At 41.4% G+C, this 24577-nt stretch overlaps 1 protein-coding gene and 1 pseudogene across 1 annotated transcript; one reads left to right on the forward strand and one right to left on the reverse strand.

Moving 5' to 3' along the window:
- Positions 1 to 694: 694 nt before the first annotated feature.
- LOC116874895 (cytochrome P450 4V2) lies at positions 695 to 23055 on the forward strand. The gene is made up of 11 exons (XM_032869954.1): positions 695 to 986; positions 5460 to 5572; positions 7637 to 7722; positions 8524 to 8714; positions 9106 to 9175; positions 10835 to 10961; positions 13042 to 13227; positions 15949 to 16051; positions 20112 to 20246; positions 20340 to 20519; positions 21925 to 23055. Exons 1-11 carry the CDS (start codon positions 710 to 712, stop codon positions 22095 to 22097), a joined length of 1641 nt encoding a protein of 546 aa, XP_032725845.1. The 5' UTR covers positions 695 to 709; the 3' UTR covers positions 22098 to 23055.
- On the reverse strand, positions 18750 to 19625 carry LOC116874916 (annotated as a pseudogene).
- Positions 23056 to 24577: the final 1522 nt, after the last annotated feature.

The raw sequence follows: 24577 nt of genomic DNA on the forward strand, positions 1-24577 counted from the left end.
TCCCTAACACTCCCCTAAATCAAGGTAGACGGTGCTCCAAGCTGAAGCTGGGCACCACCCTGGGGGAGGGCAGCCAGTCCTGACAGTAGAACACTGCAGGGTTGTGCAAGGAAGCATAAGGTAAAGACCCCCTGGGGCGGGGGGGGGGGGCAGCTCCAAAGGCTGGGTTTCAAACCAGATGCCTCTTTATTTCAATTTTTAAACTATGGCTGTCTCTGGCTGGAGTGCTGTGACCAGCAGCGGGGACCTCAAACCCAAAACTCAGCTCACCCTGGCCACACGCGGCTGCCTTAAATTTCACCCACATTCTCCTCCCACTTCACTTAAATGCCTTTATCTACGTTCAGTAACATGCTATGGAACCCCGAAGCCGTTTTCCGGTCTTCGGTTTCTGCTTAACCAGATAAAGAGGCCCGTGGTCATTACCTAGGTGTTTGCGGAGCACAATTAACAACCCCTGCGGTGCTTTTCTGCGAGCCTCATCCCGAGGCCCAGGGCGGTCCCTGCGGCGGGAAGCGTCGGTCTCGGGGTCCCCGTTTCAGGGAGGCCAGGCGCAGGCCTGGCCTCCGGGGTGGGGGGCGTGGGGAGAAGGAGGAAGAAGTGAACCGGGCGGGCGCCACCTCTTCCCCCTTTGGGGAGCCCTGGCATCCCTGCGGCGTCCCGGAACTCCTCCCAGGACAGTGCACTTGAACTCCAGGGGGCGGGTCCAATGCCCCGCCCCTGCGCTATAGGAAGTCTCCGTCCCGCGGCGGAGCGGACTCCCGGCGGCGCGATGCTGGCGATGTGGCTGGTGCACTGGGGGCAGAAGCTGCTGGTCTGGGGCGCGCTGGGCGCCTTCTCGGTGGCGGGCGCCACCCTGATCTTGAACCTTCTGCAGATGCTGATGAGCTACGCGCGGAAATGGCAGCAGATGAGGCACCTCCCCACGATACGCGGCTCCTTCCCGTTGGTGGGACACTCGCTGATGCTGAAGTCGAACGGGAGAGGTAAGGGACCGCGCCCAGGCCGGACGCACCCACACCCGGGGGCCGTGGGGCTCCTTGCCTGCGGGGCCCACTAGCAGGAAGCCCCAGGGCGCAAGAGCTCCGCGGGGCCTCTGCCCGCTCCGCGCCTGCTCCCCGCGCGCCCTCCTTCTCGGCAGCCGAGACCACCTGTACTGGAGGGGCTGGCTTGTTAGGGGAAAGAAGGGTCTGTCACCGCTAGAGAGGGGATTCCCAGTTCTATCCAGTTTGCCCTGTGACACCTGATAAAATTGTCTGGGCTCCCCTTTCTTTATGTACAGGCTAGAACGCAGTATTTCTAAAACCCTGTCCTCCTGCGCTTCTTCTTTTCCACTCGTAACTACTCCTGTCTCAAAACACTGTCTTGGCTCTGGGCTGTTAAAGCCTTAAGGGCAGAGACTTCCCTGGGACTATGGCGAGTACCTCCAAACGGTAAGATCATCCTCCACCCACCCACCGCCCTCCGGAAAATCAGGGACTGGAGACTGGTTGGAGACTTTCCTCCCTCCCCACATTACGAGACTTGACCACAAATCTTTCTTTCTTGACCTTCTTATTTTAGTTCTTTTAAGGAGGTTATATAATAACAGGAAACTGTGAAGGCAGGGGCTTCTGGGTTTTCCACCGATAGCTTTTTGAAGAGATTGATTTATGCTTTGTTGATGAGAAAAATAAAAATAAAAACACAACACTTTAAGTTAGAAAGCTTTCAAAAGTACTTGATATTTACAGTTTCCCCTCGGGGACAGTGAATTAGATGTTAGCACTTCATTTTAATGGCTGTAAAAATTAAGCTGAAAATTTTTTCCTGAAATGAAGTGTTCTAAAATAAGCCTAAAACCACAACCCAGTTTCACCTCAGATTAATTGTAAGTAACAGTTTTACAAGTTGAACATTAACTCCAAATCTTGAAGGATTCTTTTCCAGCTCTGTCCCCCACCCACCCCCCAAATGCTGTCATTTCAACTTCACAGAAATAAGTAAGGCCTCATGGAGGAGTGTTTATCAAAATATTGAAAATGTTTCCAGGCAGAAGAAATCCAAGTTAACTTTTCACCACCTGAACATCAATGTGACTAATGTTGCAAGAGATTGAAGAATGTGTTTAGATATACGAAAACCACGTTTGTAAAAATCGTCTTGGTTTATACTAAAAGCAGAGCTAATCTCTCCTTCTACCCCGAGGCTTTACAGCATGAAAAAATAATTGTGTAGAAATATTAACTTCCCACCCCCAATAAAAAATAACATGCTTTACAAATCTCATCCTATTCTTTTGGGAAATTTTTCTAAGAATGGAAATCTCCAGTGAATGAGACATGTTTCAAAATACACGGAGAGTTAGTTGATAGAATATTTAAGGTAATTCTCCTTGGAGTTACTTTCTGAGTGAAGAGAATGACAATATACTGGCTTTTACAAAGGGACTTTTTAATCCAGCAAGTACTGGATTTTGGCATCAGACAAAGCTCCGCTCAGTTTCCAACTTTGCTACCAAGTTGTTTAAATTTGAGAAGTTGTTTCAAACTTTCTAAAAGGAAGAGAGCAAGAGAAGAAAAAGGAACAGAGAAGAACTACATCAGCCAGAAAACACTGAACAAAATGGCAATATCAGTAATTACTTTAAACACAAATGGACTGAATTCTCTAATCAAAAGACATGATGTGGCTGAAAGGATAAAAAAATAAGACCCACCTATATGCTGCATGTAAGAGACTCACTTTAGACATAAGGACACACACAGACTGAACGTGAAAGGGTAGAAAAAGATGTTTCATGCAAATGGAAACCCAAGAGAAAGCTGGAACGCTATACTTGTGCCAGACAAAATAGACTTTAAAACAAAGACTGTAATGAAAGACCAAGAGGGTATTCCACAATGACAGAGAGGTCAACCCAACAAGAAGATAGAGCATTTGTAAATGTAAATTTTATATATATATATCCCTCTAACCGACAAGCACCAAAATATATAAAGCAAATATTAAAGCTAAGTTAGAAGGTTTGGGGTTTTTTTTTAATTATTCTCTTTATTCTTTACTTGTAAAAGTCACATATGACAGAATTATCTTAAGGACTAAATTTAATGCATGCTGTTTCTAGATCACTGTCCAGCAGTTGGTTAGAGTAAGTTCCTTAAGTGTCCATCAAACTTGGAGCCCCTCCTTGTCCCCAACATGGAGCTAAACAAAGTGGTTGATGTCAGATCATTCTAAGATATATTCTCTGTTCTCAGTGACCTTGTCTCTTGGGCAGGAGGCTGTGCTTTGGATCTGTGGCCACAGTTCTGGCCTCAGTGCTGGCCTCAGTAATCTCACCTGGAACTCTGCAGTTGACTTTTCATTGGCCTTGCAAACCAAACTCTTGCTCTGTACTTCATTATGTCAACACCTGCCTCTCCCAACAGTTCTCTGATATTGGACCCGATACTTTCAAACCACAGGCTCACACTTCACTGTCTCCTCTGTCAGATCAGGCCAAGGTAGGAAGTTATTATCACAAAGCATGGTCTTTTGACACTGTTGATTTGACCCAGCTCTTTTCACAGAAATTTTGACAACTGTTTGGACCAGGAGACATTTTCAAGCAATATGGTGCAGTGGTTAAGATGGCACCTTGTATGGTCTTACCGCCTTAAGTACAAAGCCAGATTCTATAATATACCGGCTCTGTGATATTGGGCAAGTTACTTAGCAGTGCATAATTTCCCCCACTGGGACAGTAATAATAGTGCCTTTCGTCTAACTATGGTGAGGCAGAAAAAACAATGCATCAAAAACCCTAACACTAGGTCTGACATGTAATAACTTGCTGCAGTAAATGAACATGACTTAATGGATATTAGCTATTTGGGGATAACTATTACTAAGTTTTATGTGCGGAAATCTGCAAACACTTAAAAAAAATCATTAGTGTTTATTTAGCATCGTATGCAATGGGCATCTGTGAGCCTTAGCTCCTCTCCCACTGCATTTTGCGCAGCTTGCCCTGAAGCCTGGGAATGGGTGAAGCTTACAGTTGAATAAGGAGCAAAGATGGGCTGGGAATGCACACATTTATTGGCATTGAAAAAGAGCCGGAAAGTTGAATGGTTCGTTTGTCCATTTGTCCTTGGTGCCCAAATTCCCATGTCAAAACAGCTCTGTCAAAATCTTAAGGACCATATTCGTAGCCTCACAATGGGGTTGGAATTAGCCTTGCTATTGTCAATCAGACATTCCCTTTGCCCAGAAGAAGCCCAGAATCCCCATATGCCTACCAATTAGCCTGCCCCACCCCCACTCCTCCCTACCTAGATTTTCCCAGCAGTGTAAAGAGGTTTCTGCCCATTTCTTGACATGTGATCAGTTCCCCAGCTAGGACTCAAATCCTCCCTTAATGTCATCTTGTTTGACTCATGTTCCGAAAGCATGTCTAACCTTTTCTCTTTTCTCTGAGGTCTGGACCCTGTATCTTAATTCTTTAGTCTCTGCCTACTGTCATTTGTTTCTACCCAGATGACACTCAGAAACACTCAACAGAGAATTTTGTCATGGCTTGATCTCTTGTAATGCCATACTTCATTACCCCAGACAAGGGCCTCATGGATTGCAACATGGAAAAGTGTTGATTCCCAAGTTTTCCACACTCCTTCGAATGCTAGTTGGGATTGACGATCACCATTTCCCCACACCTAATGCAAGGACCCACTGTACTGCACAGCCAATGCCCCTAACCCTGGCAGCATTGAATCCCAGCCTTTTCCCCACCCCCAGAAGCTTTCAGTGGCCCCAGGTGATTCACAGATCTTACCACATTAGTGTTGCTGTCCTAAAATATGACTCCAGTCATAGAAGTCCTCATCAGAAACTCCAGTTACTCCTCAGAGCATATACAAGAAAATCAAAGCCTCCAATGCTCCAGTCTCCTCTTCCAATGGTATCTCCCCAAGTTAGGCTTTGGCTGCACTTTCGGGGAATTTCCAGACCTCTGCACTTCCACTCTGCTGTTTCTGCTGCTTGGCTTACATTCTGCCTCTACCTCTACTTCCCCCTTTTCTACCTATAAAAATACGACTCATTTTTTAATGCTCAAATGCCATCTCCGTCATGAAATTTTTTCAGTCCTCCCCATGAGAATCAGTAACTCCTCAGACTAAAACTTGGATTTTAGCAACCATTTCATTTTCTCTGGTGCTACAGAAGTCACCATCTCCCATGCTTAGAAGCTCCTTCAGAGTAGGGATTGGGTCCTTTGGAGGTGCACGCTTCTTGGTTGTTATCTTATAATTAAATTACCTTCACCATGCAATCATTATATCACTTAATAGAAACTGTGTGGTTTACCTTGAAGATGTGAGAGATGTGGGAAATATTAAGTGACTTGCCCAAAGTAAACAGATTAACAACAACAACAAAAAAAACCCCGAACCCAAAAGACACAAGAAACTCACTGAAAATTAAATATTTTCTCCCAGAATTTTTTCAGCAGATCATTCATTATACCAAGAGATACCAACACCAGCCACTACTGAAACTCTGGCTTGGGACCATGCCAGTAGTGGTCATTTATAAAGCAGAAAATGTGGAGGTGAGTGTGCGGTCAGTATGACCTCTAGTCCCCTTCACGTCTGACGGTGTGAGAGTCTCATCAGAATAAATATGGCACCATTGTTCTTATATTTAATTGAATTCAGCATATTGAGCCGCTCATTACATATTTTTGGCTATGTAGGTGCCATTGAATGCTTTCCAGATGTTGTCTTAATCCTGGGTAGGGTAGCAACCTCTGGACAAAGAAGCCTCTGGACACATTTGTTATCAGGTCCAAGATATCTGGTCTTCTTTCTTTCTTTATTTATTTATTTTTAGAAAGTCTGCATAAGGATATAGTTTTTGTTTTGTTTTGTTTTGTTTAAGATTTTACTTATTTATTTGAGAGAAAGAAAGAGAGAGCATGAGAGGAGAGAGGTCAGCAGGAGAAGCAGACTCCCTGCTGAGCAGGGAGCCTGATGTGGAACTCAATCCCAGGACTCCAGGATCATGACCTGAGCCAAAGGCAGTTGCCCACCCAACTGAGCCAACCAGGTGCCGCATAAAGATATAGTTTTATGGAACTACAAACAGGTTATTCCATAAGGCGAGTGGGCATGTTATCTGCCAGGCTCTGTATCAAGAGTTCAAAAATATAAGACTAATAAGGTATGAGTATTTTTCTCAAGAGATTAGAGTTTCTGATCCATTACGAGTTTACTCTTCCACATTAATTTTCTTAAAAAAGAATGTGCCTGTGATACTGATAGGGCAGATATCATTAAACCATGCTATTGAAATAACAGCTCAAAACGATTGTATACCTTTTACTTATCATTATGATACCCGGGAGATTTTCTTGTGGTTTTGATGAGAAAAGGATTAGGGTCAGGGAGTAAGAATGGGATAAACAGAGCTTCTTGAAACTAAATTAAATATAACTTCCTAGGCATTAATGCTGGGATATGTCTTTCCTAGTTACTGCAGTGAAAATGTTGGATTTCTCTTGTACCACACTGTACCAGCCTGGTTCAGAACAGGTAGTGAGGAGACAGGTGTAGGATTTCAACCACTGCCGACTTGGTGTGAGCAGGTTCGGTATGTATGTGAGAGATCTGTCCAGAGTGTGTGACTGGAGTTAGGAGCCTGGCAAGGATTTTGTGCTCTGACCTAAAGGCTCATCCATTCTACTTCACCTGGATTCCAGGTGATCCGATCACATTCATGGGTTTCAGTGTTACTCACTTGCTGGAGATACTCAAATGTGTACCTCTAGGTCAAGTCCTTATCCTGGACATCGTTCCTATTTCAGACCATAGCAACTTGAATGTCTCCAAGTCATCATGCCCAAAAATGAACTTCTGATTTTTATCTCCTTGGACATGGTCATCTTTGGATTCATTTATCTTCTCTCTTCCATCCTCCCACCCTCAATAAATGACTCCACTTGGTTCCTGGTCCATTGTAAGAACCAGAGTTTTATCTTGGACATTTTCCTTTTTCTCAACTCCATTTCGTCCCAAGACTGAATGACAGTTACATGTTCAAAATTCAACTTGACTTCCTTTAAAGCATAGGAATAAAAATGAATCACAGAGAAATAATAGCTATGAGATATTCCTTTATTTTTTATCTGACAGAGACACAGTGAGACAGGGAACACAAACAGGGAGCAGCAGAGGGAGAGGGTGAAGCAGGCTTCCCATGGAGCAGGGAGCCCGATGTGGGGCTCTATCCCAGGACTCTGGGATCATGACCTGAACCGAAGGCAGATGCTTAACGACCAAGCCACCCAGCTGCTCCTATGAGATGTACCTTCAAAGTAGTATTCTGGGGTGCCTGGGTGGCTAAGTGGGTTAAAGCCTCTGCCTTCAGCTCAGGTCATGATCTCAGGGTCCTGGGATCGAACTCCACATTGGGCTTTCTGCTCAGTGGGGAGCCTGCCTCCCCCTCTCTCTCTGCCTGCCTCTCTGCCTACTTGTGATCTCTGTCTGTCAAATAAATAAATAAAATCTTAAAAAATTTTAAAAAAAGTAGTATTCTAGCCAGGTAGAATTCAACTTTGAGTTGAAATTGTTTTGACGTCTATATATCTCTCAATTTTTTTTTTTCTCTTTCCAAGGTAATTTTAACTAGTTCAAAGCAAATTGATAAATCTTATATATACAAGTTTCTGGAACCATGGCTTGGCCTAGGACTTCTTACAAGGTATGTCACTGTAGATCTGTAAAGCTCTCTCACAGAAACAGTTACTCCGATAGGTAATTTGTTATATCAGGAACTGACACAAAGTAGTTCTCCTGTCTGCAAGACTGTGCTACCAGAAAGTATGGGAGAAACTGGAAGGAAAGTTGTGGAGAACAGTGGGCTCTGACAGACAAGAGTCCAGGTTGTGGTAATCTCCAGCCATGAGACTCAGTAATGATGATGACCAGCGTTTCAAAAAGAGTCAGGTGCTGGTGTACAAAAAAGAAAGGAAAGGAGAGTTCGGGGCAGGCAGATCTTGAAAATCCAGTGAAAAAAGCAGTCAGCCCCAGCGAAGAATATGGAGCACAAAATCTCCATCCTGGAACTTGTGTCCAGACATAGGGCTCCATCCTCTGAGAAAAGGCCTGCCAAGAGAAAGGCAAAACCTTTGTGGGGTCTGTGGAGAATTTGAAAATAGGAGAGATCAAAGTAGAATCACGGACCACAGGGTTCATCGGAGGACTGAGGTTTTTAATAGAGGGGAGGAAAAAAAATTCTAATTTTTAGAAACTTGGAACTTGGAAATTTAGAAAATTCTTAAATTTTTCAATTTTTATGAGTGCCCCTTTGAATATTAGTAATATAGAATAATATCTAAACAATGCACAGTCAGTAGCTATCTATGAAACTTTGTCTTTCTGACTGAAGCATTTGACAATGTATAGATTAATCTCTTTCAGGAGAGTTTTGTTGACTCTGCTAAATTTATACTTTGTTTCCCATGTTGCCTCTCTTGTTTATGACCTTGTATTGTATTTCTAGTACTGGAAACAAATGGCGATCTAGGAGAAAAATGTTAACACCCACTTTCCATTTTAAAATTCTGGAAGATTTCTTAGATGTCATGAATGAACAAGCAAATATATTGGTCCATAAACTTGAAAAGCATGTTAACCAAGGAGCATTTAACTGCTTTTTTTACATCACCCTTTGTGCCTTAGATATAATTTGTGGTAAGTCTCACTGATTTGTTTCTAAAGTTATGGTGTAGAGATAGAAGGTCCCAAACGGAAAATAACATTGCAATGGGAAGGTGAATGAGGGGATTGGAAAAGATATTGGATTTTTCAGGGTGGTCCTAACGCTCAGATCCCTGAGAAGCAGCAGCCACTGTGAGGGCTCTGAGCAGGACAGTCACAGAGCCAACATGCCCAGAAGGGCAGAGGGAAGAAGGAGCAGGAACAGGGAGTAGGAGAATATACAAGAGAAGAAGCAAAGGGGGGAGAAAACAATTTTAAAATCTATGAGAACAGAACAGACTTTTTTTTTAAGTGTTTGCCCCTGGAAAATAAACAGAGGATATGTGCTCAAAATGAGCGGTTGCTTCTTGCCCCTGTTTTGCAGAAACAGCTATGGGGAAGAATATTGGTGCTCAAAGTAACGATGATTCTGAGTATGTCCGTGCAGTTTATAGGTAAATGAAGTCCTTTTAATTATCTTTAAAATGGGTACTGATTAGGGCTTAAATTTTTTAAAAAATTAGTGCTAATAATTCTGCAGTTATTCATAATTATTATTAATTAATTATTAATCTTTTCATTGTTTCAAAATAAAACTTGATACTAAAGTTGACCTAGTCATTTAAGCATGTATATGGCCAGGAGAGGAATGGTTTTGTAAATGATGACACACCCAGATTATGCTATAATTTAAAATGATTTTATAATATATTGAAAAATTACATTATGATGTAAGTGATAAAGATAAAAATAATTTTTAGTATGATTATCAGTAGGTATAAAAAATATTTATAGAAAGAAAGAACTAGAAGATACTATACCAAAATATTATCTGTGGTTACTATTGTTTTGTGTGTGTGCTTCTCTTTCTTATAGTGTTTTGGGTTTTTTTGTTTTCCTTTGTTTATTCTCCTTTCCCATATTTTCTGCTCTGAGTATATATTATTTTTTCATTGAAATAATCAATTTTGCTTTAAAAATGGCTTGCAGATATTCAACGAGTAAGAGTCCGGACCAGGATTTGATTTGATGTTTCCTATCTTTAAGTTCACTTCTCATTTCACTTTATTTTCATAAATATTTACTGAGCATCTGTCACCAGCCATTCATGGCTCTAGGTGCTGACTAGTTTTATCACGGCACACAAACAGGAAGAATAGCAGGGAGACACACACTGTAATGAGTGCTAGCATAAATTCTATAATTGCTTAGAAAGAAAAGATCAAGTTGACATTGGGGGGGTGGGGGCACCTGGATGGCTCAGTCCATTAAGTGTCCAACACTTGTTTTTGGCTCAGGTCACGATCTCAGCGTTGTGAGATCAAGCCCCTCTTGGGGCTCTGCATTGAGTATGGAGCCTGCTTCGGATTCTTTCTCTCCCTCTGCTCTCTGCTCGAGCTTTCTCTCTCTCTGTTTCTCTCTCAAGAAAGGAATAAAGAAAGAAGGAAAGGAAAGAAAGAAAGAAGAGATGAAAAGAACAGGTAAAGGAAAGAAAAGAGAAAAAAAGAAAAGGAAAGGAAAAGGAAAACAGGGATATGTCCAATGGATGACTCTCAGGAAACACCTCTCTGAAGAACAGGTGTCTAAGTCCATCCCAAAGGAGGGGAACCTGTTGAGGTCTTGCTTCTTTATCACTGGAAATGACGAGGGAGGTCCTCGGGACAGCTGTGTGACCTGGGTGCTTGGTGAGCACTTCTCTCTGGAAGAGGGCAACCGCTCGTGTCCTCTCACTCCAGAGGAATGATCAAGCTAATGAGAGGATATTAAAAAGAGGCAGATTGCATCCCAGTGTGTGATCCAAGAGCCACAGCAGCCTTGGGAGGTCCAGAACTCTTTCTGAAGAAACAAAAGCAGACATCAGATGGCCACCTAGTAAGGATGTTCTGTAAGGAATTCTTCCTTCCGCTAATGAAACCATTAAAATGTTAAGCTTCCCTGGACATGTAAAAGCCCATGCATTCATGTTGAGTGTAAAGCACAGAGCTCTTAGTAGCCTCTAAGACAGATCATCTTCATTTCCATATACTACTCTTGTTGAGAGAAGGCACCAAAGAGGTGCTAAAGAAATACACGTTTCTCATGCATCAGCTGATGTCTTTTCATCCTGTTTATAGAATGAGTGATTCGATACTTCGAAGAATGAAGGCGCCCTGGCTCTGGCTTGACTTTCTGTTTCTCATGTGCAAAGAAGGGCGGGAACACAAAAGGAGCCTAGAGGTCCTCCATAATTTTACCAATAATGTAAGTCCTCAATTTATTTTTTTGTCGTGGTAAAAGATACATAATATAAAAATTTGCCATTAAAGCCATTTGAAAGCTCCCCTTTGGTGGCAGTAAATACATTCACAATGCTGTGCAGCCATCACCACCGTCCATTTCTAGAACTTTTTTAAAAATCCATGATTTTTGTGTTTTGTGAATATAACCAGTGCAGGACTGTGGAGCCTGTGCCTTATAAAACTTGAATGGAATAATAGAAAAAAATAGGCAACATGATTAGATTTCAATTCTGTATTTAGTAAATATTAATTAAACACTTGCTAAGTGCCAAATGCTTTACCTAGTGTTAAAAATAGAGTAATGAGGGGCGCCTGGGTGGCTCAGTGGGTTAAAGCCTCTGCCTTCGGCTCGGGTCATGATTCCAGAGTCCTGGGATCGAGCCCCGCTTCAGGCTCTCTACTCATAAGGGAGCCTGCTTCCCTTTCTCTCTCTCTGCCTGCCTCTCTGACTACTTGTGATCTCTCTCTCTGTCAAATAACTAAATAAAATCTTTTTTAAAAAATGACAAAATGTTGGGGCGCCTGGGTGGCTCAGTGGGTTAAGCCACTGCCTTCGGCTCAGGTCATGATCTCAGGGTCCTGGGATCGAGTCCCGCATTGGGCTCTCTGCTCAGCGGGAAGCCTGCTTCCCTCTCTCTCTCTGCCTGCCTCTCTGCCTACTTGTGATCTCTCTCTGTCAAATAAATAAATAAAATCTTTAAAAAAATGACAAAATGCAATATGAACTGTGAATAGTTATTAATAGGGCACTGTATTAAAAAAAATAGGGCACTGTATTAAGAGAAAGAGATGAAGATTATAAGGGTCTTCTGGGAAAATGTCTGGAATAGACAGTTTTCAAAGGCAAAGGGCCTTTTTGGTAGTATTTCAACTCAGAAAAGATAAAAATTAACTGGATATTACTATTTTATTTCCAATTCAAAGCTAACAAAGAGATAGTGATGTTGTTTTCCGATATAGGATATCAGTCTGCATTAAAGATGAGTCTAGAACAATCACCTGGCTTAGGAGACTGACCAACAATTTGTCTTTCATGGATACAATTGAGTTTTTCCTCAAATTTCATGCATGAATATCAGTATCAATAATTAATGAGTTCCAAACCAGATGAACAGTATTATTCAGTTAATAAATATTGAAAATTGCATACTGAATCTAAGCACCAAGGGTTCCATCAGGACATCTTGCCCTCAAAGAACTTGGGGTCTATTCCTTCAAACCACTCGGTTTAGTCAATTGCCTGATAGGAGAAAAAAACGTTGAGTTGGTGGCTTTCACGCTTCCATTCATTCAACAAATAACGAACGTTCTCAAAATGCCAGGCCATGTTCTAGAGTTTGGAAATACATCAGTAAACAAAGACAAATTTGCTTCCATGTGGGTCGTACATTTGAATGAGGAGAGAAAGACACCAAATACAAAGTGTAACATCATGCCAGATGGCCAGGGAAATGGGAAAAAATAAAGCAGGCTTGGGAAGATAGTGCTAGGGACTAGGGTCACAGGGATCAGAGAAGGTCTTTCTGACAGTGTGATGATGCGCAGAGATTTGAAAGAAAGGAGGGAGCCAGCCATGCAGAGGAAGGAGTAGTCTCGCCAGAAGGAACAGCAAGCAAACAGGTGAATGACCATCAACTTGCTATTTCTTTTTTCCAGTACAACATGTAATTACAGCGATGGGTCCTGAATCTAACATACAAGGACTGTGTTCTCTCCACACCTATACTTTTATCTCCTTGGCTCACTCAGACCTCTAGAGATGATTAGGCTCTACCCCATTGGAGAGATTGTAAAAAGAGCCCTCGAAAATTCTGAAGTTGCCTGACATTAAATTCATCTTTCGAAGTCTTATCAAATTATGCCCTAAAATTGATCAGGAAGCTTGACTGTATTTTACAAGAGCCTAAGTTATTACTGCGATAGCAGGGATAGGAAAGGTTTAGAAAAAAATAAGTTAAAGAAGCTAGTATATTTCCATAGGAAGGCGTATGGTTAGGTTATAATAAATTCCAAACAAAAGCATGTGATTGTTTAAATCATAGGTCATTGCTAAACAGACCAGTGAAATGAGGAGAGACGAAGAACACAGAAGCGCTGACAAGGACTCTTCATCTTCCAAAAATAAACGCAGGGCTTTCCTTGACTTGCTTTTAAATGTGACTGATGATGAAGGGAACAAGCTAAGTCATGAAGATGTTCGAGAAGAAGTTGACACTTTCATGTTTGAGGTATTTTATGTCATCATCTTATTTTCCGATACCTTTAAATAAATTTCAGGTTTTTTGGAGAATCTTTAACATTATTTTCAGAAGTTTAATGAAATTTTATGTATTTATTTTAAAGATTTTTTTTTTTTCAGATTTATTTTAGAGGAGGTGGAGGGGCTGGGGGAGAGAGAGAATCCTAGTAGACTCCACACTGAGCATGGAGCCTCCTGTGGGTCTCGATCCCATGACCCTGAGATCATGACCTGAGCCCAAGCCAAGAGTCAGATGCTTAATGGACTGTGCCACTCAGGCACCCCTAATGAAATTTTAAAGTAGCTTCATATAATTAAGGAAGAATAATTAGATTAGCATTAAAGATTATAAAATTTAATTTTACAATTAAGTATCAGATCAACTTCCTTGTTCAGAAAATCTTTGATTCATGGTGGTTACAGAGTAGATACAGAGTAGATACATTTTTTTTCCCCTCAAAAAAATCTAAGGTCTATCAGACTTTCCCAAGCAGAAGAGCAGCCAGAAATTACTGGCCATTCTCTATATCGCTTCACGCTTCCTTTTCATCTCTAAAACCCACGAGTCTGTTTCTTCACTAGCTCCTTTTAAAGAAGTCTGTCTTCCTCCTGCCTCTACCCATGAGTACTTAGCTACTGCCATGAGCTGCCCCAGCTGAAGGAGAGAGCAAGAGTCCTCCCGAGAATTTAAGCAGTTTGTGATTCTAAAAAGATTTGTGGTCTTCAAATAATAATAGTAATAATAAAAGATGCATTTTTTACAGAGGTAATTCTAACTATATTAAATATTACAAGGAATGAGTGTTAATACGTGGCTTGCCAAATAAAGAAATATTTCTTAAGCACCACGTGGTAATATTTTGGAAGTGGAGGAAAGCAGACGGCATCAGGAGTTTTCAATGGCTCAGCATATGCTCAACGGTGTGTTCGCTGCTCCGCCTGCAGCCGTAGGGATGTGATGCGAGCACTTGTCTGTCAGTCTGTTTTTCCTGAGGGAGGACAGTCAGCGCCCTGGAGCAGGAAGCAGGTGGCGTTAAGCTTCTGTTGACTTGATTTCTCCTTCTGGTTCATACTGACCCTATGAAATGGTTTCAGTCATACCTGATCTCTATCCCAGCTTTCCTGCATAAAATAGAGAGATGGAGTAGAGCAGTGATTTCAGACTTCTTCTCTAAGTAGAGCACTTTATTGAAAAGAAAGTTATGCAGAAAATGGACATCCACTTAGCCAAAAAGTGGAGAGGGTTTCAGCATGTGGGCTCTGGGGCCAAGTCCCAGCCATAACCCATCCTAGAGGTGTGACCTCGGGCCCCTCATCCAGGCTTTCTGGGCGTCAGCAGCCTCGTTGTCAGAGCACGGGGCTTGTAGATTAGACCAATAACTTTTTTTAAAGTGTCCCAAGAACTGTGCCTGGCATGTAGGAAGTATGTAGCAGATATTGGCTGTTATTTGATGTCAAAGGGGAGAGACCTTCTCCCATCACCACCCCATTTGCACACATATGTGCGTATGCATGCACTTACACATACGTGTACACACACACACACACACACACTGTCATCCACGTGCCTATCCCTACACGTATGTACCTGTATATGGCACACACATACCCATCTCCCACCAGTGACCTTGCACGCCATGAAAACAACCAGTTTTAACATTCTTTGAAATCCTAAGTTTTTTTCTTCTTTGCATGGAATAGGAGGCATGCCCCAGACTGTAATAGTGAGACCTTCTCCCTAAGGGAGCCACAGGCTCTCAGTGCCCGGCCTTCCATTGCCTGGCTGCCAGGCACTGGATAGGAAGGTTTTTGCCCCTGCCCCAGCCCAGCAGTGTGCTCCGGTAAATTCCGTGCTTTGTTTCATTTCATCCTGCTTTCTCTGGGTAGCAGACAAAATGAAATAGGACTTTCAGCCTCCAGTATTTGATCTCGAAAATGTGAATAACAGTATCAAGTATTTCATGATGTTTTCGTGAAGAACAGTTCTGTTGGTTTCTGCAAAGTACTTAGTGTTTTGTCTGGAACTCAGCACATGTTAAATGAAGCTATTGATCAATTCCTTGCAATGAGAATATTCAGAACTGCATAGATACTGCCTCGTGTCCACATGGACAGGTAAAACCTACCTTGCAAGTGGGGGAAAGTAGAGAAGTACAGATCTGGCAAAGCTGGCTCATAAAAACCACACATTTCCCCCCTTTATTTTTTTTAAAGATTGTATTTATTTATTTCAGAGAGAGAAAGAGAGCACAAGCCAGGGGAAGGGGGTCAGAGGGAGAAGCTGATTCCCCACTGAGCTGGGAGCCTGATGTGGGACTCGATCCCAGGACGTCAGGATCATGACCTGAGCTAAAGGCAGATGCTTAACTGACTGAGCCACCCAGGCACCCATGGACTTTTACCCCTTCAAAACTGCCTGGTGTGCCCCGTTCCTGGGAATGCCCCTTATCAGCACAGTGAACCACTTCTCACCAGGTGGACAGCTCCGTGTAGCAGACAAAATGTCTCTCTAAGCATGAACCTCCACCTTGAAGGGATTATTTTATCTGTTTGCTTCTCACCAAGGTGAGATGCTGTGTGGAATGAACTTATATGTTCTGGAGTCACATTGCAGCTGTTAGATCCAGAGACAATTCAGAATAGAGTCATCATTCCTGATCTTCTTGATATAACTCTGCTTTTTAAGCCATGTTTCTTCTCACATTTGTAGGGCCATGATACGACAGCGGCGGCAATAAACTGGTCCTTGTATCTATTGGGTTCTTACCCAGAAGTCCAGAAACAAGTGGACAGTGAATTGGAGGAAGTGTTTGGTATGTTTGACCCCATCGTTAGCTGCTCCGTGGGTCCCAAGTCCACTGAAACAAATGCCACTGAAAGCACTCATCAAGGATGTGCAGTAGGGCCTGTTATAAAGACACCGTCATAAGCCGGAAAGCCCCCCTGTGGGATCCCTTCCAGTACTGTCTCCTTTGCAAGGCCTCTTCTGCTGACTTGCATTGCGTAACTGCCTGGCGTGTGACTGCCTTGGGCTGGGTGCTGGGGACGCATAGATAAATGCTGTTGTCTCTGAGGACCTCACTGCTTAGTAGATGAACCAGCTGTTGTGCATGGAAACCTGGCTTTGCACTTGAGTGATAGGAAGAGGGTGCTCTTTGGGAGCAGCAAGGAACAGGTGATATTAGTTAGAGGGCATCCAGGAAAGCTGTTCCATATTGGATTGCGTCTGGCCACAAATGAGAGGAAAGGTGGGTTAATCTGGTGGACATACATTTCAATTACACAACCAGCAATCTGCTTGTGTAGCTGGGTACACAAGGTGTAAGAGTATAAGTAAGGAGTCCTAGGCGGAAGCCAACAGAGATGTTGTCAGAGGCCCAGTCTTGCTCTTTTTTTCTCTCTGTTCTTCGCCATCATGGCTTTTGTCTTCTTGATTGTTGTTCTAGGTCTCATGTTTGTCTTCAAGACTAGAGGAAAAAGGGAGGGGCAATGGAGGGTGTATTAGTTTCCTGGGGGGCTATAACAAATTCTATAGGCTGGGTGGCTTAAAACAACAGAAATGTATTCTTCCACAGTTCTGAACTCCAGAAATCCAAAATCACTATTGCTGAGCCTAAATCGATGTGCTGGGAGGTTGTTCTCCTTCTGGAAGCCTAGCGGGCACTCTGTTCCTTCTCACTTCTGGTGCAGCATTCCTTGATTTATGATCCATCAAACCTCTGCCTCAATGTTTTACACTACCTGCTCTTCTGTGTGCCTGTGTGTGTGTGTGTGCGTGTGAGAGAGAGAGAGAGAGAGAGATCTTCCTCTTTCTTATAAAGACATTTGTGGTGGCATTCAGAGCCCACCTGTATAATCCAGGATAATCTCCCCATTTTTTGATCATTAACTGAATCAAATCTGCAATGATATCTTTTTCCAAGTAAGGGAATATTTATAGGTCCTGGGATTAGTACTTGACACATATAGAGGCCATTGTTGGTCGACCACAAAGAGGCCATGCATTGTGCCGTCAATTTTATCCTTTGTTTAATCACACATCACGTGGCTCCCAAAGCTGGGAGGAGGAAATAAAAGATTGGTGCAGCCAACCAAAAAAGTGGTATCTGATATAGTTGCATGGAGAAAAGAAGTAGGAAGGGAAAAATAAAGGTAAAAGGAGGAGAGGTCAGGCATTCTAGAATGAGGAGAACAGATGGACAATGGCACGGAAATGGAAACATTTGGAAGACAGTAGTGAATAGTGAGGGGCAACTAGGATTTAGAACCTATAGTAGAACATATTGAGAGATGAGTTTGGACAAGTTGTTTTGTGTTCATATGATGTGAGAACTGGAATTTCATACCAAGAGGAAAGACTTTTATTTTGTAGAACGGAGACAATCTAAACTTGTTCACTCTGCTTCTGTAGTCATTTTATTTTTTTCTGTATTGATTTTAATTTCTCTCATATTGCTTACAGTGAGTTCAACTGGTCTTTGAAAAACTCACACCTTATTTGTGGATACGTTCACATTTTGTATCCTCTACAATGTCTCACTTGTTGCTGGTCTCACAAAAACTTTTTGATATCACATAATTAAAATGTCATTATTCTAGATGCTTTATTCTGGTGCTGCTCCTGTTTTCTGTGATGGTGCCTCACTTTTTCTTCTATCCCTAGTATTAGCTCTAAAATTTCATGAGCAACTAATCTTTGGGCATTAAGTTGCAAGTTTTAATTCCTCCTGTTACACATAAAATTAACATTTATTTGTGTCTGTTTAGTTGTTTTATAACAAAGCAACTTGTACACTGTTAGTGTTTAAAACTGACCATTCCCCCCAACCCAGTGAAACAAAAAGAAAATTTAAAAATAAACAGGAACAAAATTACACTAGAGAATGTCAATTCCAGATAAGTTCTTATAGGCTCGCTGAGTCTCCTATCCAGTGGTAGGGCTCAAGTCATGAGGAGAGGATTTTATTTCTAAAGTGTCATCCTAAACTTCAAGGATGCCCATTAAACATCACAATTAAACATGCCAAAGGAGAAACTATGCTATAAAGATGCCCACTTCAACTCTCACCAAGAGATCTCTAACCCACCCTTCTCTGATCTTCTAGACACCCATTTAAAAAGAAGTAAATAAAAACACAAGAAAGTAGACATATACATGTTGGCAAATGCTAACTGTCCATATTCACATAAAGACATGTAATTTCTGAGCCCAATATTGAGGAAAAGGAGAAAAGCTAGAATTCTATGCACCAACACATGGGAACCAAGCACTCTCCATCTTCTAGCAGAGCTAAGGGAGCAGATGGGGTGTTTTGTTTTTGTTTTGTTTTGTTTTGTTTTGTCCCCCAGAGAGCACAGTAGTGTTGTTTATATGAAGTTTTGGTTGAGACAGAAAGGGATTAGAATAAATTTGGAATAGAAAAGGGTAGAGGTTCTCTTCCCAGTGTATTGTGCTCAAATTGCCCCCCAAAATAAGTTGAGACCCATGGTGTAAAGGAGAGAAGAGAGATTTCAAGAATAGCATGACTGAGCGCAAGGGGACTCAAGAAAATTAAAACAAGAAGATTGGACTCCATCAGTCTTCCATTTTTCATTTCCTCCATCTCCTACCTCCCCCACTTCCTCATCTTCTCCTTCATTCCCATTCCCGTCTTCATTAGTATATTCCTCTCCTCCATCCCCTTCTTCATCATCCATGTCAGGAACTAAGAAGTACTGTCACGGATTTGGCCAAATACCATCTTGGATGTCCTCTCCTAACTCATCTGTGCCTGCATCAGGATGGTCATTAAACCAGAAAAAGAAGCTCTCTGGTTTCTCATGCTCCCTCTTCCCACTGCCTTTATTTTGCATTTGACTGGAGCATCTCTTCAAATCCTTTCCGATTTCCATCTGACTTCAGTAGGCTTTGAAGATGGATCACACTCTCATCCAGATGAGATTCTCTGGAGAGAACTTTATTTTTGAAGGAAGGGTTTTTATCAAAATGAACACCTATTCTATAATGATTTAATATCTTCAAATTTGGTCACTTCGACTCTGGTCAGATAATGCCTCTTCGTCTTCCTCTCCAAGTAGTAGCAGATTTGTGAGTGATTGACAGATGCTATTACCCCAGAATTTGGGATTTGGGTGATCAATTCCATCCTCCTTTGGAAACATGATTGGGGAGTTTGTTATATTTCTGTTATCACTTCAAAATTCTTCACTGGCTTTTTCCTTAAGTCCGTCTATTTCATTTTGTACGTCATCAGTATGTTCATTTGCTCCTTGCTCTTCTTCTTCCTGTGGCAAGTCCAGAGAGGTTGATGTCTCCTCTGGCCTGGAAGCAGGAGGCTATCTCCCCGTCTTTGTTTGACCCAGGCACGAAAGGCCTTTAGGGGCCATGCTGGGGAGAGAGTCCAAGAATCCGACCCAAGAGAAGATGTATATCTGGATTGTCTGAGAACTCAAAACTAACCATTTTAAAGTGTATGATTTTGTGCATTCACAATGTTGTGCAGCCATTACTCTATCTAATTCCAGGACATTTTCAGTACCCCGAAAGGTAACCCTGTACTGTTAATCAGCCATACCCTTTCCTCTTCCTCCAGCCCTTCCTCCAGCCCCTGGCAACCACTAATTTACTTTCAGTCTCTACGGATTTACTTGTTCTGAGCCCTTCCTATGAATGGAATCATACAATACATGACCTTTCGTGTCTTTCTTTCTTTCACTTAATATGTCTCATTTTGTTTTGATTATGTATAATAGAAATCCTACTTTGGCTGTAAGTATTTAACATTTGGTGCTTTGATTAATTCCTCTTGGATGTCCCATTCCCCAAGCCCACAGAGTTCTTTCATTGTCATCTCATGTATTTCCTTTAACCAGGGAAGTCTGATCGTCCTGCCACCTTAGAGGACCTGAAGAAACTCAAATACCTGGAATGTGTCATTAAAGAAAGCCTTCGCCTTTTTCCTTCTGTTCCTTTATTCGCTCGTAATCTTAATGAAGATTGTGAAGTTGGTAAGAACTCTGTAATCAGGAGAGCAGGTAGAATGGATTTTTTTAATGTCCACCTTACTCCATTCTTATGGCATATTGCCTACCTCTTGACAGGGGGTTACAAAATTGTGAAAGGTTCTCAAGTCCTCATCATTCCCTATGCACTGCATAGAGATCCAAGATACTTCCCAAATCCTGAGGAGTTCCAGCCTGAGAGGTTCTTTCCTGAGAATCTGCAAGGACGCCATCCGTACGCATACGTGCCCTTCTCTGCGGGACCCAGAAACTGTATTGGTTTGTATCCATCAGAATTGGTTTCACCTTTCCAGCCCACATGATAGTGCATTTCTCACAGTAATTTCTTTGAGCTGTAGTGTCTCACAGGCAACAGTCTTTTAAAAAACTGGTTTCTTTTCTCCTCCCCCTTGCTATACATTACTGTTCCAAAAAAGACTATCATAAAGTAGATTAATTTGCTAGGGCTGCTATAACAAAATATTACCAACTGTGTGGCTTTAACAACAGATAATCATTTTCTCATATTGTGGAAGCTGGAAGTCTGAAATCAAGGTGTCAGCAAGGTGGGTTTTTTCTGGGCCCTTTCTAAAGCTTGGCTTATAGATGGTTGTCTTCTCCCTGTATCTCTCCAGGGTCTTTCCTCTGCGTGTTGTGTCCTGATTTCTTCTTTTTATTTTTATTTTATTTTTTTTAAGATTTTATTTATTTGAGACAGAGTGAGAGAGAGAGATCATGAGGAGGGGAGGGACAGGTAGAGGGAGAAGCAGACTCCCCAGTGAGAGGGGAGCCTGATCCCAGGACCCTGGGATCATGACCCGAGCTAAAGGCAGATGCTTAACCAACTGAGCCACCAGGCACCCTGATTTTCTTCTTTTAATAAAAACACCATTCAGATTGGATTAAGGTCCATCCATATGACCTCATTTTAAGTTAATTAACCTCTGTAAAAGCCCTATTTGCAAAAACAGCCACATTCCAAGGTACAGGGTTAGGGCTTCAACACATGAATTTGGTGGGGGGACACAGTTCAGCCCATAACATAAACACAATCAGTTACATGGTAGTTTTAAAATGTCGATTTTAGACCAAAGAAGAATATATTTTATATGGTGGAAAATTTATTTGTAATGATTAGCTGTATTTAAACTAATATCTGTGTTTGTTGCTTTAAGAATTGCATCATGCAAGATGAAAACAAAGAATGCTCACCATATGGCAGCTGAATTACTTAACCAAAATGAATGCATATCACCATGTATTATAAACACTTTCACCTTAGGATCTCCAGCATTTTATCATCCATGTAAATGCGGGTGTCAGTAAAATGAGGTCAGATTTAAATGAGGAATCTGAAACATATATGGTGACTCTATAGTAAATTAAATTAAAGGCCCAATAAGAAAGCCATCTAAAGTAGCGATTCTCATGCTTCAGTGACCCCAGAATTTTTCTGGGTTATTGCTCATATATAGATACCTACCTCATCCGACCTATTCGGATGCACTGGGTAGGAGCGGAGAAGGGAACTGAAGAATCTTCCTTTTTAACAAACATCCCCAGTGATTCTGATTGTCCCTACTGTGAAAATATGAAATTGCTTGCTTCCTCTAATAGCACCTATGATTTCTCAGATTTGAGAGATATGTATAATTAAAGTAATGCTATTTACATTAATTTGCAGGTCAGAAATTTGCCATAATGGAAGAAAAGAGCGTTCTTTCCTGTATCCTGAGGCATTTTTGGGTAGAATCCAACCAGAAAAGAGAAGAACTTGGTCTGGCAGGAGAGCTGATTCTTCGTCCAACTAATGGCATCTGGATCAAGTTGAAGAGGAGAAATGCAGATGAATCCTAACCCCGTAATTGGACTGTGCCTTTGTCATGTAAAAGGTCTTTCTTGAAGGAAACTGGATTTACAATCTCTAGGTCAGAGATCAGTACTCTTAGTCCCTAGACCTCTTTCTTTCTTGTCCTGCTTGCCCTGCGGTCAAGTCCACCAAAGAGTTTTATATTTTCATCACCACCATAGATCTTATCTTTGGTTTTGATCCCAAAAGTAGAGTTAACTGATGACGGCACCCAAATAAACATAGGACAAGTTTCTCAACAGAGGGATCCACGACCAACTCAATTTCAATTGGCAGATCCAAAAGATATAATTTTAAGTTCCAGAATTTTTTAAAGGGATTCTTATAGACTGGGGAACATATATATGCATGTATACATATGCATTTAATTTGAAAAGCATGAGTAATTAAGTACTTAGGCATAAGAAGCTTAAGTTTTTAAATTATATAAGTGGCATCAATTATGAGAAGAATTATTATTACAGCACTTTTGGGATTCTACCGCCTAGAGTAAGTAATTTTTAAGTTGACTCATAGATTCTGTTCCTACTTCCGTTTTGACTACGTGCTTGTAGCCATGACTTCATTATTCACAGTATCACAACTACCCTTACATATCATATACAGTTGGGAAAGATTCCTCTTGGTAATATCCAATCCTACACATTGCATCCAGGTTAAATAATGGCTTTTGGAGCAAGAAGGTCCTTATTGCTTATCTTGTTGCTCTCCCTTTCATTAGAAGAAGGGAATGAGATCAATGAAAAGGCAAGTTTCTACCCAGAGCCATGCCACTATCGGGCAATAGGGCCGGAAACAGAGATCTGTATTCTATATCTCACCAGGCCCAATGCAATAGACTTCACTATGTCTGCTTTTACTTTATGGAACTCAGGTCTGTAACTAGGTGTGTCATTAGAACACAGGTTTTCGGGGCGCCTAGGTGGCTCAGTGAGTTAAAGCCTCTGCCTTTGGCTCGGGTCATGGTCCCAGGGTCCTGGGATCGAGCTCCACATTGGGATCTTTGCTCTGTGGGGAGCCTGCTTCCCCCTCTCTCTCTGCCTGCCTCTCTGCCTGCTTGTGATCTCTGTCAAATAAATAAATAAAATCTTAAAAAAAAAACCACAGGTTTTTTGCCTCTGATTTTGAATATTTCTTCTAGTATTCTTCGATCACTAAAGGAAAAGAGAAGCCATTCATCTATATTTAGTAACCAGTAATATCTCACGTAGTTTAAGGTTAGACTTTGAGTAAATTCAGTCCTCCAGAGCACACCTATCAAGATGATAACTGACATAAATTCTCTGAATTTTAATTCCATAGTTAGTATTTCTACTTCCTCACTCAGTGACTTTAAAAAACAACTTTTAATAAAGTTAATAAGATTCTTTCTTCAATACTCCCAAGGCAATAGCAGATAGAAGCAACAAATTAAGAGGATGGAATTTCTATTCTTCAATCGATATCAGAGGAAGAGGTTACAAAACCAAAGCCATTTGCAAGCACTTCAGGCTGAGTCATTTAGGGCAGGGTCAGAAGTTCTACCCACGCTGCAATCCCAAGAAACCCTGGCGCAGACAACCCAGTTGCTAAATTGTTGAGAAAAAGTCAAGGAAGTATATGATACAGTTGGAAAAGATTCCCATCATATGCTTAACTTTATTATCTAGAAAGTGGATATAGGCAGAAAATCTTATTCCCAGATGACTATAGATAACCAAAGTTTTATTCTTGGAAATTAATATTACTTCTCAATTTTATGTGTTTAGATATAAAACTTGCTTTTTTTGTTGTTGTTCTTTTCCCTTTTTTCTTTTTTTAGTGACCCTACATTGGATGTGAAATTAAACTTAGAGTCAAACACTGTTTAATGTTACCTTTTGGCCTAAGATCTTCAAGTAGCCCTGGAAGAATTTGTTATTCGTGTTTTAATTAGAAATTCTCTTAACCTCATTAGAGGTAGAATTGAGAAATTATATTATGGTCTGTGATATCAAAATGCAGGTGCTGGCTTTTTTTTTTTTTTTTAATAAGAGGACGATCTAATATCTATGACCCTACTACCTGTCTTACTACTGCTCAAAAGAGGTATCTCAAGAAAAATAAATATAGATAGGTTTAAAGGCAAATTAGTGGATGACCAATTCATAATGAGTAATAAAAGAAATAGCACATTTGAGCAGATGTCAAAGGTGCCACTCAGACCTTCTAACAAAATGTTCCTTGTGCCCTTGTCATAGACTGATTTTGAGTTTTCCTGACTCTGAAGAATTAACCAGAGGAGAAGTAGAAATACCAACACATTTCCCTCAGCTGATAGCAAAAAGTGAAATCTCCCACAGAGGCCTGGGAATCAGCAAAACTATCAGTATCATTGGATCTCAGGCATTTATAGTCTGGAAACCTTCCCAGGTGATGGACTAGCAAACCAAATGATGTTCTATTCATTGTCACAGACAACTAAAAAATGTCAGTTTCTCAACCAAGT

This window comes from Lontra canadensis, unplaced genomic scaffold, assembly GCF_010015895.1.
Source record: "Lontra canadensis isolate GAN:19392208 unplaced genomic scaffold, GSC_riverotter_1.0 scaffold39, whole genome shotgun sequence".
In the NCBI taxonomy this organism is placed as follows: Eukaryota; Metazoa; Chordata; class Mammalia; order Carnivora; family Mustelidae; genus Lontra; species Lontra canadensis.